At 39.4% G+C, this 20284-nt stretch overlaps 1 protein-coding gene across 4 annotated transcripts in view; it reads right to left on the bottom strand.

Moving 5' to 3' along the window:
* Nucleotides 1–358: 358 nt before the first annotated feature.
* Nucleotides 359–20284, bottom strand: part of LOC139478110 (uncharacterized) — a 72530-nt gene continuing 52604 nt past the window's right edge. For 3 of the 4 annotated variants that reach the window (XM_071260425.1, XM_071260426.1, XM_071260424.1), the window contains exons 2-3: nucleotides 11455–11641; nucleotides 359–1420 (exon numbers count right to left, since the gene is read on the bottom strand). In XM_071260425.1, the coding sequence (XP_071116526.1) occupies nucleotides 983–1420; nucleotides 11455–11641 (625 nt within the window). In that variant the 3' untranslated portion in view covers nucleotides 359–982. Of the gene's footprint in view, nucleotides 1421–11454; nucleotides 11642–17050; nucleotides 17297–20284 lie in introns of those variants that run through there. The other variant, XM_071260423.1, reaches the window with a different exon arrangement.

Genomic DNA, 20284 nt, shown 5'->3' with positions numbered 1-20284 from the left:
GTGCTGTCCTAATTGTGCGGTGAGACATAGCTCTCTTTCAAGCATTATTCACTGCAGTGGAGTTCATGTGTGGGGGATGCCTGCATTCGATCAGTGAACAAGGACCTGTAAAGAAATGTAGGTACATTGTGGACTTCTGTTCCAATTTGTTGATTGGTATTTCCGCTGTTGTGTGCCAGTTATCAGCTGGTAATGTTATTTGCGATGGGGAAATAACATTGTGTCAGTGTAAAATTTGAGTTTATTTAATATGTATATAAATTTGGGACCTATGCCTTACTGCATGCTATACCCGAGTGCGTGTGTGTGTGTGTGTGAGTTGGGTTTGACAGCGCTTTTAACAGTATTCCAGTTATATCTTTCAGGGGTATTTGTTCACAAACAATTCAAACTTAATTGGGTAATGGTGATCTATTTTACATAGTTTACTCAACTACAGAGCATATCTGGAGCTCTGAATAGGTACATGATGGCACAGAAGGTAATATTTTACCAAAACGTGGATGAATTGTTACATCACATCCTCAGAGAAAATTTGTAACACCACAAAGTCTGTTCACTTGAATCACTACATCAGCTTGATGGGATGACATGAAAAGCACCCACAGAAGAACACCACATGAACACCTCCATATGCAGTCACCATGATGAACATCCAATTGAAGAACATTCAATAGCATCCATCAGAAGACCAACATCTTGTAGAGCATCCAACAGGATCAATCAGAAGACCAACATCTTGTAGAACATCCAATAGGATCAATCAGAAGACCAACATCTTGTGGAACATCCAATAGCATCCATCCGAAGACCATACACAGTACCACCAGTCTTCATTGCAGACAATATCACATTGCCCAAGATCATGGATATACCTACCCATCCAACCATTATGAAGAACCACATCACCAATAGGGCTGGTTATTGCAACATCAAGAGATAATATCACATACAGACCATATATACACTCATGCACTCATCATCAACAACACTTTTTCTTCCCATTCAAATTATCGGGAGTTTCCCCTGGCCGTATGTAGTCTCGCCGAATTGTCATTTTGCTCATCGCCTCCTCATGTAATATTTTCGCCATATCGGTGAACATTTCCTGGATGCCAACATTGTCTTTACAAGAAACTTGGTACACGGCAGACAAAACGTCCCCACACTCACTCATGAAAGCATCAAAGTCGCTCTCCGTGACAGTTTCACTGTCTCCATTGGAATCGGCCATGTTTCCGCAGAGGAATATCTTGGCACCTTCAGCATTCATGACAATGTCAAGGATGTACTGGGAAAGGATGGTGAAGGTGTCTTTGTTATTCACATTGTAGCACAACAAGGCTGCCTGTGCCCCTCGATAGTAGCTCGACCCGATGAAGCTCATCCTCTCCATGCCACCCGTGTCCCATAAGGTCAGCTGGAACAAAAAAATCGAAAATGTTTACCAAATACAGTAAAGTACGGTTATAACGAACTCAAAGGGACTACTAATTTTAGTTTGTTATAACCGTAGTTCGTTAAAAGCATATACACAGCATAACTACAGTAAATAGTCGGGACCAAAAAAGTAGGTTTGTTATATCCGTCAGTTCGTTATAAGCGTGTTCGGTATAACCATAGTTTACTGTAACACACCATCTAACAATCAAGAGTATATCTGCATCATATTATAATGAATAACACAGACTCTTTTGCCATCATAGCTTGTTTCAAGTGAAACCCACATGTGTATGGTGCTGAAAACCAAAGTATTATTAATCAAAGCTTTCTAATTCCTTATTCATGAATATAATTCTTTGCAAAAGGTATATTGTAAATTAACATATATTAAAGCAATTTTGGCTGTGTGTTATTGATCTAAAGTTTAAATTTTTTAATATGTCCTTGTTGTGTTTCTATACTGCACGGAAGGAATAGCAAAATATGGAAACGATACACTAACACATCTGAAATAGCCTAAATGCATATTCCTCCCAGATCCCTTCCCAGATTGTTTGTTTGTTGTTTAACGCCACACCCAGCAATATTCCAGCTATATGACGGCAGACTAAATAATTGTGTCTGGACCAGACAAACCAGTGATTGACATCATGAGCATCCATCTATGCAACTTTGGCATGCATCTGCCAAGACAGCAAGCACGACTACCTGTTGCCTCTTTAGACAAGCATGGGTTGCTGAAGACCTGAATTCTAACAGGTTGCTGAAGAGTTGAATTCTAACCCCTATCTTCACAGGGTCATAGATGCATATATATTCTATTAAATTAGTTTGTCACTTAAATATTTGAACAAGAAGTGCATTTTTGTTTAGTTCAAGACACAGAAATCAAGATTGATGTCAAGACTTTATTTATGTAGGTTAGACTAACATCTATTCTCTGAAATAAACATATTTTACAACAAAAAATCATTGTTAAATTATGGTCATAAAATAAAATAAAAAGGAGCCCAGAGACTTTCTTCATCCTGATAATGCAGTAATCTAGACTTGCCAAACATTATAGACTTGCATGGGCTTTATTGGATATATTTGTTTCAAGGTCTGTTTGACAGACTAGATGTAGGTATACATTAGTAGTTACAAAGCTACGATACACCTGACGAACCATTGATAAAAGAAATAATGTGGTAGCCTAGTGGTTCATGCAATCGCTTGTCATGCCGAATGTCTGGGTTCGATTTCCACCAAGGGTACAATGAAACCTGGGCTGAAATGGTTACATGTATGAGACAACTACTTGAGCAGTAATATTACTTGAGTGCTCAAAGAGTTATCTCCCTTGTTCAGTTAAATTATCTCCCTTTCTTACTAGCTATGGTGGACAGCTACTGCTTCTCTGTGTGGCAATTCTTGAACTCTCAGTAGATAAAACAAATACTAAATGCACAATTTGCACCATTTGACTCTCTTTTAAGGGTGGGACAGCATGTACAATGAGTAAGTACCTGAAACTGAAACATTCAGAACTACTGCAAACAGATTCAACTGTGTCCTCTTTGTCAAGTGTTGGTGGTGTAGCAGGGCATGGTGTCATCCCGCAGATGACATCCTTACCTTGTGAACTTGCTGACCGGGTTAACCTCTTTGGTCATGTGGACAAGGCGTCTGACCTCTGATCAGAATGTTCGTGGTTCGAATCCCATCACCGGGACTCGGAGATTTTATGGCCTCTACATTGGCGCCCAACGTTGGGCTGAGCATGTTCATATTAAATTTGAGCAAAATAAGCCTCAGTACTCTACTATGAGGCACGGGACGTGCCTTCTGTTGACGGGGACGTATGTAGCAGGGCGTGGAGTTATCCCACAGATGAAATCCTATCCTTGGGGTTAACCCCTTTGATCATTTGGACGTGGCATCTGACCTCAGATCAGAAGGTCCGTGGTTCGAATCCCATCACAGGACTCTGAAATTTTACGGCTGCTACAGTGGCAAGACTCAAGCCCGACTTCTTGACATTTACAGGCCAAACAGAACACATGTTGAGACACCACTTACTACACATGTACCAAATTTATTCCATTTTGAAAACTGGCTGAGTCATGGCCATTAGGATGTTTTTCGAGATGTCTGCCATGGCAGCCATATTGAAAATAGGAACTGAACCTCGTGAACAAATTGGGGTGTCATCATTGGTTGGAACAAGTTTGTGAAGCTTCAGTTTTATTGGTTCCTGACGAGAAGATGCTTACAATAGACGATGCATGCCGAAAAAACAGGCCATGACATAAGTTTCCTTGACCTCGAGTCAGCCTGGGGAATGGATACACAGCCAGACAGAGGTATTACAGGCAGACATACTCAGCATTAATTACATGGAAGTTTAAGTCTAACATTCACAAATCATGCAACCAAAAATTCTATTGTCATTCTTTAATAAATGAATGTTGAAGCGTATATATGGGCGGCCATTCGGTCAAAACGTTTTATTGAAAACGTCCTTTCGAACTCACTGACGTTCTTTATTGAAAACGTTCTTTCTTACACATTGTTCTTTCTTTTCTTATGATGTCTTTTCGTAACATTTGACTATTTAATTGTATTTTGACCTTTAGTAGTAACATTTAGATCTTTTTACGTAATATTTGACCTTAATGTGCATATTTTTGTCCTTTTTTTAAACTTTGTATTTTTTGACCGAATGGCCGCCCATACGTATATCCTTTAACCATTTTCTTCCCATCAAAGCTGCTAAACTTCAGTCAAATATATTTTCCTTCTGATGAAACCCTGCAAACAGCAACTGGCTCTCCAAACTCCTTCACTCAGTAAGGACATATGAAACTTGTGTGGTGAGTCACATTATCAGAAGTGTTGAAATAGAAAAATACAGTATCTCCAATGTGTCAGACATCATGTCTGAAAATGTTGTTTTATAACTAAAGAAACGCTCCTGATAATTTTCAAAACACATAAAAATTGAAATAAAAACATGTTTAAGTGATTAATGAATCTGTTCATTGACAGGTTGAGTAATTTTGTTGATAATGCTGCATGCTTATTTTACTTAAACAGGCCTATTTCATGGACCAGGAAGTTGTAATATGATACTCAAGAGAAAGCTGGCAAATTATTGTTACACATTATTTACTGGGCAAGCAGTATTCCACAATTCTGTTAATTTTTTCATTTTGAAGAAGTTGAGCGAAACATTGCATTTTTTGTTTACAGATTCGAGCAACTGAGCCCAAAGTTTTGTGTTTGATGTCAAACACCACACTCAGCAATATTGCAACTATTTGATGGGAGTCTGTAAATATGAGTCTGGGTCAGACAATTCAGTGACTGACATCATGAGCATCGATCTACCCAGTTGGGATTCGATGACATGCATCAACCAAGTCAGTGAGTCGAACTACCCGATCCCATTAGTCACCTCTTACAGCAAGCATAGGTCAATGCTGAAAACTAAGTCTAACACAGATCTTCATGGGTGACTGGCCTTGAGTGAGTGAGTGAGTGAGTAAGTATGGTTTTACTCTGCTTTTAGCAATATTCCTGAAGTATCACAGTGGTGGACACAAGATATGGGCTTCACACATTGTACCCATGTGGGAATCGAACCCAGGTCTTCGGTTTGACGAGCGAACGCATAAACCACAAGGCTACCCCACCGCCCCGGCCTTGAGTGCCATCATGCCAATAAAATAGCTCGAAGTAAATACAAAGATGAACATATAACTGCTAACACCCAGCCAGCACTGAAAACGGAATTAATATTAATGTCTAATAAAACTGACCCAAACAAGTTTATAAAAAAAACACAACAAATATTGATGTACAAAACTATGTATATTTTGATTTTGACCTATGCAAGCCAATGATCTTGGCAGGACTTTGAAGCATGGTGTCTGGCTATCAGAGTCCTGTTGTCCATTTTCACCATTTAAGATACAAGGTAATTATAATATATTATCACGCTTAGAAATGATAAAGTTAAACATTTAAGTTCATAACAGTAAACATACTAACTGGTTGAAATCTGTAGACTGTACAATTAAAATAAGTTAGATATTTGTTGAAAAGAATTTGAACAGATTAACCAGGCTTAGCATGTTACAAAATTGGTTCGCAATTAAAGTGAGTGAGAGAGTTTGGTTTAACACTGCTTTGAACAGTATTCCAGTTATATCACAGCGTGTCAGCTTAATGTGGAAGGAAAGCCCAAAGTGATGCAGGTCTGAGACATTTACCACTTTGGTGAAACCTACACACATGGGTATCACAATTAAAAGCTTTGATAATTTACAAGTGTTCAAATAATGAATCTGACCTTTCAAATGCCAACTAAACTTTGCCCTTCATATTTCAATTTAGTGGTATACATTTACCTAATCAGCTTTATAAATATTAGCTGTGACAAACTGCCCATATTCCCATCAATCATAACCAGACATGTTCAGAAGCCTATGACAGTCTCAATGATACAGTGACAGCTAAACCACTCACTGGAGCTCAGGCCTCTCAGAGCATCCTTCCATTGTTATTGTTCGTGCCATTCGAAAGGTCACACCCAGAATGGCGACAATCATTCCAGCTATTTCAGCTAGTTATATGAGCATACACATGCAGTTATACCTCCCTGTTAACTTTTGAACTTCTAAAAGAAAAATAATCCATTGTAAAGGGAATTTGTTTTCAAGAACAGGTGTTTGAGGCTTAAGTCTGCACATGTGGAAAACAAAATGGCTGCCAACAGAGTGAAACACCTTGGTGGTAATTGAAAGTTCATCACCTTGTTTTAGAGAGATCTTTCTTGGTGTTTCTAGCATGTTTTCAGGGATCTTTCAACACCAAATACCTTGCACCTGTTTCCTTTGGGGCTTAGGTTAATGGCAGATGCATGGTATTTAGTCATTGTCAGCCACATGAACAGAAATGTTTTTCCAAAACAAAAGTTCCTCAGTTGGTTCTTGTATACATTCTGTAGATACATTTGTCTTCCATTCTAGAACTATTTCTGCTGGGGTTCATCTGGACCTGCTCAGAGGCTGATATTCGACCCCAAGTCAGAAAATGTTGGTAAAAATACCCTAGTTTAATGAACATTTTTGAATTCATGCTGTAATAGTTACAACTAATGTTACTGCTTTGAATATATCTGTTCCCAGTCAAGAGTTTTAACAAAATGTTTGTGTAGCGGCCATAAAATTTCTGAGTCCTGTGATGGGATTCAAACCACAGACCTTCTGATCCGAGGTCGGACGCCTTGTCCACATGACCAAAGAGGTTAACCCCGTCAGCAAGCTGATTAGGTAAGGATGTCATCTGTGGGATGACTCCACGCCCTTGGTTTACAAATTTGTAAAGAAAGAGCTTTAGTCAACTTCTGGGTATGCATGATCAGATCATTTTATATGTGTCTTTAAACAGTTTTTGCCAGGGTTTAGGTAAAACAATTCACAATCAGACAACTCTTGAGACCTACAGCAGGTACCTGGGTTGGGTCAGGTAATAGGGGATCAGTTACCTGGGTAGTAAATTAGTTCTCGTTCTAGCCCCAGTACATACATCAATGACTTACTGCAATTGCCCATGCTATGAAAGACACTTAATAATTAATGTAGACTTACACATAGTCATTGATTACAAATGTAGAATAAAGCTAACTGGATGTGCCTGCTTTTATCATACTTGTTTTTACTAGAACATTATTCAGATATTCCGCGTAATGGTGCAGGATGATAACGAAAGAGCAGGGATGAACACACAAACATTTTACTGACCAGCTTACAGTTATTTTACAAAACAAGATCCTTCTATAACAAATGTTATATTTTAGTACAACACTTTCTCAGTAAACTACAGATTCTTGTACTTTTTGGGTTGAGTCCCATCCAGGTTCGAACCCAACCTGATCCTTCTTGTGAAGGAGGAACGAGCTTACACTATATTACACAACAAGATCCTTCTAGATACGGAGGGATAATCACATTATCTGTGAATTGCACTGGAGTGTTCAGGTATCCCCATATTCTGTCATAGCCAGTACAGCCCAAGCAAGTCTATTATAGAAAATGTAACATGTGTAACTTAAATGAAATAGAAGACAAGTATCACTTCCTTATCAGATGTCAATTATATTTAAAACTAAGTATAAAATACTTACCAAAATACTATTACAGTGAACCAAACATATGGAAATTTATGAGTTTAATAAAATGTGAGAGAACAGAGGTTGTAAAGAATTTATCAAAGTTTATTTACCATGCCTTTGCCCATAGAAATGAAATCGTTAACTGTTAATTAAATACTATCTATGCCAGAATAAAATGAGCATATTTATGTGGGAGATAATTTATTTCAATTTGACGTTCTATTGTAATGATTAATTATGTTGAATTGTATTATGTACTAAAGGCCGGTGGCCTCTTGAGTACGAAATAAAGTGAGTGAGTGAGTGAGAGAGTGGGGTTTTACGCCGCTTTTAGCAATATTCCAGCAATATCACTGCGGGGGACACCGGAAAATGGGCTTCACACATTGTACCCATGTCGGGAATCGAACCCAGGTCTTCGGCGTGACGAGCGAACGCTTTAACCACTAGGCTACCCGACCGCCCCAGTACGAAATAAAGATTGATTGAATAGTTGGCAAGTCTAGATTACTGCAGTTTCAGGGAAATGAATAAAGTCTCTGGGCTCCTTTTTATTAAATGTTAATATCATAAGTTGTAGCAGGATCACGAGGGGTACATGTTGTTTTTTTTATGTGTCCCGCGTTATGTAGCCGGAGGCGAGTAGTATAAAACCTAACGAGGGACGCGTAAAAACCCCATGTACCCCTTGTGATCCTGCTACAACATATTTATCTTGCAGACATGTTTTAATGTGACATTGTAAAAGAATAAACACAAATTCAAAACTGATAGAAAAGAGCTGTTTGTGTGAGCTGAGGTTAACTTGTGCTATGTCATGTGACTTTCTTTGACTCGGGGAAAAAGCGTACAGCTTTTTGCGTTAAAGCGGAGTGCAAAGGATTTATTTTTCCTCTCAGAAATCCACATGCAACCTGTATTGCTCGTGCTCCAAGGCGGTTCACATTGTATTTTATCAAGAACATGTGGACCAATCAGATCTTGTCATTCTGACATGGTGCTATGATAAGATAGTTTACGTTTTTTTGTGTAAAATATTTGTATTTCAGTTTCCCAAAGGCTAGGAGATATTCAGGCTCCATGCATTATCGCTAGTCAGCATTTCAGGATTATTTCAACTACTGAAAGAGGCCACGTGTTTTACCCTGGCCTCTGTGAGCCTAAACCTATGTGATATCTTTGAAACATTTTGATGATAATTAATTCCAACGAGGATAACGCTTTCTCACTCCAGAGCCCTGATTAAGTTCATCACAAAAAGTCATTAGTGATACTCCTGGCCTATCTTTGCACCCACAGCATACATTATCAATGTACACCTTTACCACCAGACCATGAGGATGAGATAACATGTCCTTTTCATCAAGGAACATTTTCTGAAATCTATTTCTAACCTGACGAAAAGTCTGTGTTGATAACAAAAATAAATGCATGTTATCTTTATCAGATAACCTCCCCTTCACAGAAGGCACACAGTACATCAGCCTTTCAAAATAACTTGAATTAATTACCTTCGACCATCAACAAAATCTGCTTAATTATACACTAGCTACACACTATTACATATTTTATTTTATCTGTCCTTGATATACTACTTAAAAAGTTTAAGGGACCACCCAATTCTTTAATATTATCATAGTTTTAGTGAGTGAGTGAATGAGTTGGGGTTAAAGCCGTCATATCACGGCGTGTCAGCTTAATATGGGAGGAAAGCCTGAAGTGATGCACGTCTCAGACGTTTACCACTTCGGTGAAACCCACGAGCACGGGTATGGTGCTGACAAACCTAGAAACATAATTGGGGTGAACTGGGACTCGAACCAAACAATCATAGGTTTCTGGCGTGCCCAAGGGACGTATCATAGATTTAACTGTCGTGGCATGACAATAGTAATATGAAAGAATCGGGTGGTCCTTACTTTATCCAAAACTATCACTAAGTGACTGAGTGAGTTGGGTCAGATTCTGATTTAAACACTATATTTCAGTCATCTGGTCACATGGCATATCAGTGTGGCACTGGTCTCAGAGACCCATGAAATCCGGGGTAGAATAGGTCTTCAGCAACCCATGCTTGCCGTAAAAGGAGACTGTGCTTGTTGCAAGAGGTGACTAATGGGATCGGGTGGTCAGGCTCACTGACTTGGTTGATGCATGTCATCGATCCCAATTGTGTGGAATTGTAGCCCTGGCAGAATGTTTTTAGATACACATATGAAACAATGTGGTCATGCATACAATGAAGTTGACTGAAGTTTTAGCTTTGTTCAAACATATATAAGTCAGAAAGAACGTGTTCATAGTCATGAAGAAATGCGAACATTAGAGACTTTAAATTGTCGTGTAACCATGTAGTTATATAGTGAATTTTTGTCATGAAACAATATATCATGTGACTAACCACGGGTCCGGGTATTCCTGTGGGAACCCAGGTCCTACTCAGTACCCACCCGACCCGGGTACCCGAGTTACCCGTCCCAGCCCTAACTTGTTTTGAGGAGTGGATATATAGTGACGTTTGGCTTATATCACTTTCAAAACAAACAGCTCCTTCGTTTCAAGTCATTACATTCTTACCAATTTCCAAACTTAAAACCAATTTATTTCCTAGTTTTTCTATTTGGTCATGTATCCTGAGATGCTAATATAATTTCAAAATCTTAATATGCCTTACAACATCGATGTAAGAAAAAAAACCTTTGAAACACTTTATTCACTTCCTCAACATTGAGGAAAAGGTTCCGTAGTTGAAGAAACAGGATTTACTACAGGTTCTATAATTGCCTAACTAATCAAGAACACAAGAATGAGGTTTCTTCATTAAATGTCCAACTAATAATATGTAATACCGTATTCGACGTAATAAGCACCCTGATCTAATAAGCGCCCACGGCGATATTGGCTAATATATTGGCTAATATATTGGCTAGTGAACAATCCCAATTAGCACCCCTTCTGATTGATCAATGTACACAAGACTTATTTATTCGTGTATAATACATGTGTTATATGCATCCTTAATTGTGGGAAATTAGATTCTGGAAAAATACATCTGTCGTATATTAACATTTCAGGCTGTCAGCATAAACCACGAAATTTACGATCTTTTAACCCTGTTGTTTTTCACCAAAATAATATTCTAATAAGAGCCCCCTATTTCTAATTTTGAGAGCAACCTGGGCGCTTATTATGTCGAATACAGTAAATATTTGTTGCCCCATCAGATTCAAACTTGTCAGTACTCATCTATGTAGACAGCCGACAAATGAGCTATGTAGATAACTTCCCAATATGTACTGTTCTGTTAAAAAGGTTCTGTAGTTGAAGAAACGATATATACTTAAGCTTCTATAATTGCCCAACTAATAAGACTCTTAAAAGTTCTTCTCATAGTGCTCTCAAGGTGTGGACCTCGCCCTTTCATGGGGTCGACACCTTGATGTGTGGGTCATAAGACTGGAAGCCCTTATTGTAAACATCAGAATTAGTTCTTATTATCATTATTCCACCGATTTCTGCACCAGAGATGACTGAGTAATGAGTGGCCTGATCCTGTTTAAAATCTTTACATTAATTATCATCTTAAATGTTTTGAAGCAGTGAGTGAGTGAGTGAGTGAGTGAGTGAGTGAGTGAGTGAGTATTGTTTTACGTCTCTTTTAGCAATATTCCAGCAATATCACGGCGGGGGACACCAGAAATGGGCTTTACACATTGTACCCATGTTGTGAATCGAACCCGGGTCTTCGGCGTGAAGAGCAAACGCTTTAACCCCTAGGCTACCCGACCGCCCCTCAAGCCCAAAGAAAGTGAGTGATGGTCCTGAAGCATGTGAATGTTTGGAATTTCTACCTTTACATCGGAACCCTTGACTTCAAACACCTGCGTGCTCTGGTCCAATCCAATGGTAGATTTCTTCCCCGTTTCTTCAATGTAGGTATTATTGCGGAATCGTCTGAAGATAGAACTCTTGCCGACCCCATACTCCCCACACAAAATGATCTTGTAGTTGGGGCTGCCGGTCGCCATCTTCAGTGGTCTGAAAACAAATGAACAACTTGACGTCAAGTTAAGCAAATTCTCTTCCTGATTTTGTGAATGTTCCTGGTTAAATGAAACTACTACAAGTCTCTTAATCAGATGAAGCAGATCAACATTCCCTGTTATGAAATATCATACAGATACACTGACACAGGACTGCTTCCTGGGTTTATCAGGGGTGTATACCCAATGGAGGAAGAAGGGCGGAGGGAGAGAAATCCCACGACACCCCAAATACCTCTGCTTTGAAATACACCTCCTGGATGCATGGACAGTCAAGTAGACCTGCACCCACCCTGAAAGTTAATATTTAAAAGAATGCCCCCCACCAAATTCACACAGTCATCCTTGTGTGTCCCTTTAAATCAATGTCAAAGTGTGTCATTTACGACAGTTTTAGCACAGAGGCAGTTTCGTGGAAGCCATCAAGATTACAATAAATCTATAATGAACAAAGGTAGCTACGATAGTCATACATCTACAATCTCCTCACGGAAAGAACTCTTGTCGTGTAAGTTTAAGGTACAACTGACAAAGGTCATACGAGGCCACGACAAATTTATCATCACATTTTCATTCCTGCCTGACTCACTTATAAAGAAGCTTTCGATACCATGTATTGTGTCCACATGTAGAAGAAAATCACTGCGTTCCCTTCCTCCTTACTTCAGGAAGTACACACAGACTTGTATAAGTTTCGTAGGAAATGACAGTTAATTTAAATCACAATTCTTAGAATAAGCAATAAATAAGAACAAATTGTCCCTATAAAAGAGTGGTGCTTACTGTCGGCTCATCATGACTTTCTTATTATAAGGTTTCAGTTTCATATTCTTTACCGCCGCACTCAGCAATATTCCAGCTATATGACGGCGGGCTGTAAATAATCAAGTCTGGACCAGAAAATCAAGAAACAAACAAACAAACGCAGCAAGGCTATGAAGTAGACTGTTTAAAAAAGATAAAATATAAATTCAATAGCTTTTCCTGAGTTATCTAAAAGTTTGGATGAAATGCTAATAATTAATTTAATGTGGCCTAGGTGCATTGTCACGAGATTGACAGGGCTGAAAAAATGACACTAATTTGAGAAGGGCTGAAAGGCTTCTCTATTTTAAATCCATTCAAAATCATTGAAGTAAACTAAATAGGACCAGACTGGTTTGATGCAGCATCAGAGCTCCAGATCATTTTTTGAGCCATTGAATATTCACTCGCATGTTATCATCCACAGTGGGTATTGATAGTTTTCTTGGGTATTCAATATACTCTTACTCTCTTGTGTTCAGTCTTTTGGGTTTTGAAAACCGATGAGTAGACATTTTATCAAATAATTCCGCTTCAATGCTGTTTCATGTAGTCTCTAATGTGTTCATGTGCTGCCCCAAGTGTGGCGCATGTTGCATAAACTCATAACAGTGATACATGTCTTATAGTAAGCAAGACCCAGGGTAGAATAGGTCTTCAGCAACCCATGCTTGCTGTAAGAGGCGACTATGCTTGTCGTAAGAGGCGACTAACGGGATCAGGTGGTCAGGCTCGCTGACTTGGTTGATGCATGTCATTGTATCCCAATTGCGTGGATCGATGCTCATGATGTCAATCACTAGACTGTCTGGTCCAGACTTGATTATTAAAAGACTGGAATATTGCTTAGTGCGGTGTTAAACAACAAACAAAACAAAATACAGTAAGCAAGACGTAGCACATCTGTGCATTGCTCACTGCAGGTGAGTTCATGTGTACATTGTGATGCCTACAATAACTCAGTAAGAAAAGGACCCGTGAAGATTCCGGGATAGAATAGGTCTTCAGCAACCCATGCTTGCCGTAAAAGGCGACTATGCTTGTCGTAAGAGGCGACTAACGGGATCGGGTGGTCAGGCTCACTGACTTGGTTGATGCATGTCTTTGTATCCCAATTGCGTGGATCGATGCTCATGATGTCAATCACTAGACTGTCTGGTCCAGACTTGATTATTAAAAGACTGGAATATTGCTTAGTGCGGCGTTATAGAACAAACAAAACAAAATACAGTAAGTAAGACGTAGCACATCTGTGCATTGCTCACTGCAGGTGAGTTCATGTGTACATTGTGATGCCTACAATAACTCAGTAAGAAAAGGACCCGTGAAGATTCCGGGATAGAATAGGTCTTCAGCAACCCATGCTTGCCGTAAAAGGCGACTATGCTTGTCGTAAGAGGCGACTAACGGGATCGGGTGGTCAGGCTCACTGACTTGGTTGATGCACGTCATTGATCCCAATTGCATGGATCGACGCTCATGATATTAATCACTGGATTGTCTGGTCCAGACTTGATTATTTACAGACCGCCGTCATATAGCTGAAATATTGCTGAGTGCGGCGTTAAACAACAAACCAACAACAGTAAGAAAAGACCTATAAAGAAATACATCTACACAAGCTGAAAAGGCTACATTGAATAATTACGCGTTTTTATACTGGTGGGTTATCAAATGTCTTCATACCTAAGTATGCAAGCGTCTCAAAATTAATTATGGTGATTTAGGTTGTGTATTTTACAGAAATACACAGTTCTCTGGTAGCAAGCAGTGCCACGATGGTGGAGATTGAGCCTTCTAGCAGCACATGGATGGCTGCATGTACTCCATTGGAATCAAAGTCCAGTAATAATGTGATCTTTGACCTCCTTGCTGCATCGACCATGACTAACAAGTTGCTTTAGAGCACAATGACCTAGGTACATGTCCCCAATCTAACTCACAGGATAGTTTGTGCATTTCAACATGGAAACCATGCACCGTATCTCCAGGGTTTGCATTTCAGTAAACCTACAATAACTCCTTGGCCCCTTCCCCTGGTTCTTGCAAACGCAAATTACCTGCCCTTGATTTCCATTTGCCAATTTGATTGGCTATGTTACCAATCAGAATGCGAGTAATTAACCAGCCTCAATGTTTGGTTGTCAATATGGCGGCCAGTCACATTGATAATGATCGAGTTTGAGAGAAATTCAACATTGAAAAACTAACTGACATGTTAAAGAAAGCCCATAATAATCTTTTAGATGGAAAGGATGTCAGTGGCTTTGGTTTGTAGGTAATACAAGTCCCTTTACCCTTTCCCTGATGGCAACGTTTGATTGGTCAGTAAAATATTAATGAAAATCAAGGAAGGGTAATTTGCGATCGCAAGAAGCACAGGAATGGATCCAGGGGTTAGCGTAGGTTTACTGAAATGCAAGCCCTGGAAATACAGAGGATGCATGGAGCTCGTTCCTTCTGTGTAACAGAAGTTGCCAGAATACCTTCGCCAGCATCAACAGTTCCGTCACTCATACATTTCAAATCTCAACAGAAAACCCATCTTTTTGAAACATACTTCTCTTGAACCAGACTTTGAGTCAGTTTGTGTCAAGTGCTTGTTGGTAGAGAAGTGTGTTCACAGTGAACCACAAAGTTCCTGATACCCCTACCCTGAATAAGAACGCTCACTGGATTTAGCGCAAATTTAATGGACATATACTGAACAAAGAAAGTTGGGGATAATGAAATATGTTTCTATACCAGACACATTTAAAGAAAATATCCCCGAAAATATTCATTATCATTACCCATTATTGTTCATTTTTATCATTTACAGATTAAATAAATAAATGCAGCAAAAGAGATGTGAGAGGAAAGCCCACAGCGATGCAGGTCTTACCACATTGTTTACCTCTTTGGTGAAACCCATGAGTATTGGTCTGGTGCTGACAAACCTAGAAACCTAATCAGGGTGAATCTGGGATGAGAACCAACAATCCCTAATGCGTAGCATGCCTAAGGGATGCAACTCTCAAGAAGAATCTCAACGACTTAGATGACCCTAAAAATGGCAGAAATGGGAAAAGAATACCCCGGTACGACCAAATTACTCCACAATTCAACAGTGACAGTCGACCTGTGAAGATCCGGGGTAGTATAGGTCTTCAGCAACCCATGCTTGCCGTAAAAGCGACTATGCTTGTCGTAAAGAATGACACAGGATCGGGTTGTCGGCTCGCTGACTTGGTTGATGCATGTCAACTAATCCAATTGTCAGGATCAATGCTCATCATTTCAATCACGGGTTGTCTGGTCCAGACTCATTTATTTACAGACTGCTGTCATATATCTGGAATATTGCTGAGTGCGGCATTAAAAAACATACAACAACAGTGACAGTCCTAATGAAGTCTTCTCTCATCAAGCCTGCATGATGCCCAACTTACAAACGCTGTAACTTATTAATGACATGGTCTCATTACCATAACTACATATCATTATGGGACTGACTGTCCACACACAAACTGAAAGACATCCTGTCAACTCGTCACAAAGAAGCCCTATCCTACTGTACGACCCTAATGTATTAAGTTGCACCAGTGTGTTCCAACTACCCTCACCAGTAGAGACCTGTTTCATTATTCAGTATCAAACATCTTTTTTGTTTAGGAATCAGAACAATATTTTGAAGTCTTTATTTCCTTCCTGTAAGCTGCAAAATGGACGATGAACTAACCGGATTCAAAATGTCAAAAATAAATCCCACTTCAGGCCATTTCAATGGCACAAACTTTAGCTCAAGTCCAACCACAGGGGCTTACCTAGCAGTCCAAACTGCCCTTGCAAGGAAATTTATCTAAAAAAGTGTTATTTTGGGGGTTAAAGTTCATATTTTCAGAGCTTGCTTAACATCGCATTCAATACAATAATGTAACATTTAGCCACTTCCTGTTAACTGGTTCCATTATCTGTGAAATACATGTCTCCTTGATCAAGCAATAACTTGAAATAGGAACTTCATAATTCCCATTGAGGAATTTTTACGAACAATTGCTGCAGACTTGGGTCCAAATATCGGTCTCTGGGCGGGGTTCTTGCTAAACCCCTGAACCAATAGTCAAATAGAGTTGAGCTTACAATAAAGACTGGCACTGACAATCACTCATCTTGATATTCATCGTACATGCCAACAATCATTTATCCTAAGTATTACCTCACAAATACAGGGGGCGGGCGGGTAGCATAGTGGTTCGTCACGCCGAAGACCCGGGTTCGAATCCGACATGGGTACAATGTGTGAAGCCCATTTCTGGTGTCCCCCACCATGATATTGCTTGAATATTGCTAAAAGCGGCGTAAAACCAAACTCACTCACTCACTCACAAATACAGTCCATCCAGAACTATTTCATGACTACCAATAACAAAATACAGTAATGTGTTAGCTCAAACACAAGACTGGAAGTTTCACATTTCGCTCTGGTGAGTTTAGGTATTAGCTTGACCTGATCAGAGCTTCCAGCTAGGGTCTATGACACTGCCTGCTGACCAGTGAATACCACTTTATACCTTCATCGATTCTACATATCTGCTAAATACTCAACAAGATACTCAACTCTTTTTCCGAGTCTTGTCCACGAATTTTCCTAAACGAGGACACTGTATCACTTTCCTCTGAGGACTCTTTTACATCCAGATCAGAGGAAATTCGAAGCTTAGTATCCGGGGCAAAACGCACACTTTTCTCCGATTTCTCCTTCATTTCAGAAGATCGCCTGTTTTTCTTAAACTCGGAAGATCTTCGCACGACAACAACTTCTTCTTCTTGGCCTTCCATCTTAATTCAGTGGCTCTCAAACCACACTAACACACACTCCCTTGCACTCACTCTGCAGCTACTTAGCTGGAGCAACAGGAAGAAACAATCTAAAAGTTGACCATCTGATACTATTAAATATTTCCCTTTACGACTGAAACTTATTGACAGCTTGTCATTGTACATAGCACGTAAAAAACAACTTGATGAGGAAACATTGAAAAAGACGCCCATGATGACCCCCTTTGTCATTTGTAAACACATCAAGAATTATGAATATGACCTATTTGGTTTCACATCAAAAGTGTCCTTGATCATGTTGATGTGGTTATTCCTCATAGGATGTATACGTTATTCTTTTAAGTTCACGTAAACAAACGAAATTTCCAGTTAATCATATAAATAACCCTTGTGATGTCATCCCATTGTTCTTGTCTTATCTACCAGTAGCAACTTCATCTGCATGGACCCCTTGCAACAATACATAGATTTTCAGTGTTTCTGCTATCTTCCTGAGGCAAGGGAGTTAACTGACCATAAAAGTCCAGTTTCCACCCTTGCCGAATTAGGCTGGAATTATGGAGTTATATTTTGGCTGGACCAGCCAGTCTATGCATAGTCCAATCAAAATCGCGTTATGAAATCAACATCGGATCGTAAACTACCGTGCAGATTTCTATTGATTGCAGGATTTGCAAAGCATGTACATGTACCCCCATCTTGGCTTCAATAGATATTTTCCTAATCTTTTCATGTTTTTAATCAAGGTGCTCACATGATTTGATGCACTTTGTGAAGTAAGACCCATTTTATTACAATATAGATCTTGATTATTGATCAGATTATCTTAACTGGGAGCCACCATTTTGTTTGAAGCAAATGCAAGTGATATGAGAAGTGTAATCTGATTGGTCAGTAGGTGGGACATTACTCATAATAGCCACTGGCAGCACTTCGATCAAGCCCAGAAATTCCAGCCTAGTTAGGCAAGGGCGGAAACTGGACCTTTGCAGTCAGTCGACTCCCTTGCCTCGGAAAAAGATGTTTCTGCATATGTGTCTGCATCTTTGTTTGTTTTGTTTGTTTGTTTGTTTGTTTGTTGCTGAATGCCACACTCAGCAATATTCCAGCTATATGACGGCAGTCTGTAAAATAATCGAGTCTGGACCAGACAATCCAGTGATTGACATCATGAGCATCGATCCACGCAGTTGGGAACGATGACATGTATCAACCACGTCAGCGAGACTGACCACCCAATCCCATTAGTCGCCTTTTAAGACAAGCATAGTCGCCTTTTACGGCAAGCATGGGTTGCTGTCTGCATCTAAAACTGCACAGAGAACTATGGCATAGTGTGTTTCATAGTAAGTCACTGAGCTACTGTCCAGTGTTTTATTATGACGAGTCAGCTTAATGTGGGAAAAGTTTTTGGCATGCCCAAGGGACAGAACTCTGCACAACAAGTTTGCGGCGCCTTAGATGACTGGGCCGCCCATGCCCCCTGGTCTGATCCGTAAGATCGCCTCTGTGGTGAAGTGGATAGAGCATCTGCTTTGAGAGCGGGGGGTGAGTGGTTTGATCACTGGACCTGTCACACAAAAGATGGTACTTGTTGTTAACCTGCCTGGCGCTCATCATTAAGGGGACAGAGCAAGGACTGGTCAGCTTGGGAGTGACGGCATAATGTGTCAGAGCATGCTATCCAGTTAAACTACGGCTCTCAGCATCTCAGTGGGCTAGCACCATTAAATCGGCAATTTATCCGAAGTAGTACAAGCACAAACCTCACTACAATAAGGATGTCTTTGGTTGTGTTTACATCTCGGTTACACATTACCAGAGTGAGTGAGTGAGTGAGTGAGTGAGTGAGTGAGTGAGTTTTGACACTACTTTCAGCAATATCCTAGCAATATCACAGCAGGAGACACCAGAAAAAACAGCCCGACACCTTAACCACAAGCTATGGATATATTTTGCATTAGTTGTGTTTGTGCTCGTAATCAACATTATTATAATTGTTAATTGACAATCTGACCTCCTATTAACAGATGTTCAGTCCAGCAGGCACTCTGTAGTCAGTATTTAGCATGTTTACAGCATGGTGAACTCTGCTTCCTGACCAGTCACGATCACATATATATAGGAAGGATACATCACCATGGACCCGCCAGCCCATTGGAGGCATTGTGTCACAACATATTGAACAACCATCACCACAACCAATAGTCCTCATTATATTCTAAACGGACTAGAAGTCATTCAAACCCTATCAACTAGTCGAGGTAAAATATTCAAACTTATTTTACATAACTACTAATCTTTGCATGAATGTATCTTGATTTAAATAAAAATAAAATAAAATAAAATAAAATAAAATAAAATAAATATAAAATAAAATAAAATAAAATAAAATAAAATAAACGAACGAACGAACGAACGAACGAACGAAACAAACAAACAAACAAACAAACAAACAAACAAACAAACAAACAAACAAACAAACAAACAAATAAATAAATAATGCATCAAATCCACACCCTAAAGCATGCTCAAAGTGGTACATTAATACTCCAGTCAATGGATCAGTGTGCATTCAAATTTCATTCTCAACTCACTGGGGAGTATACAACACATACTGCCTTATGCGGCGCTAGACTGTTAACAGTCACATTACCATCTCATCAAACTGTGAACTACCTTTAGCTGCAGTCACCAATTGTCCAGCTATATCTAGGGGGCTAATAAATAATCAAGTCTAGGCGATTCAAATAAAAATCATCCCAAATGAAAATCCATAAATATGATTGTTTTTGGATCACATAAATATAATGACATCAGCCTCAAACTAGACTAAACTCTTGTTTTTGAAATTAAAATATTTAAAAGAAAAACATGGTAAAATTATTTAAATAAAATACAATAAAAAGGATCCCAGTAATCTGCAGTAATCTAGACTTGCTAGCTATCATAGACTCGCATGGGCTCTATTGGATATATTCGTTTCATGGTCTGTATATCAGACTACCTCAAA

Source organism: Haliotis cracherodii, unplaced genomic scaffold (assembly GCF_022045235.1).
Source record: "Haliotis cracherodii isolate W230 unplaced genomic scaffold, xgHalCrac1.p SCAF_39, whole genome shotgun sequence".
Taxonomy (NCBI): Eukaryota; Metazoa; Mollusca; class Gastropoda; order Lepetellida; family Haliotidae; genus Haliotis; species Haliotis cracherodii.
Note: the sequence above shows the minus strand (reverse complement) of the source record. Positions and strands in the feature narration are given on the sequence as shown.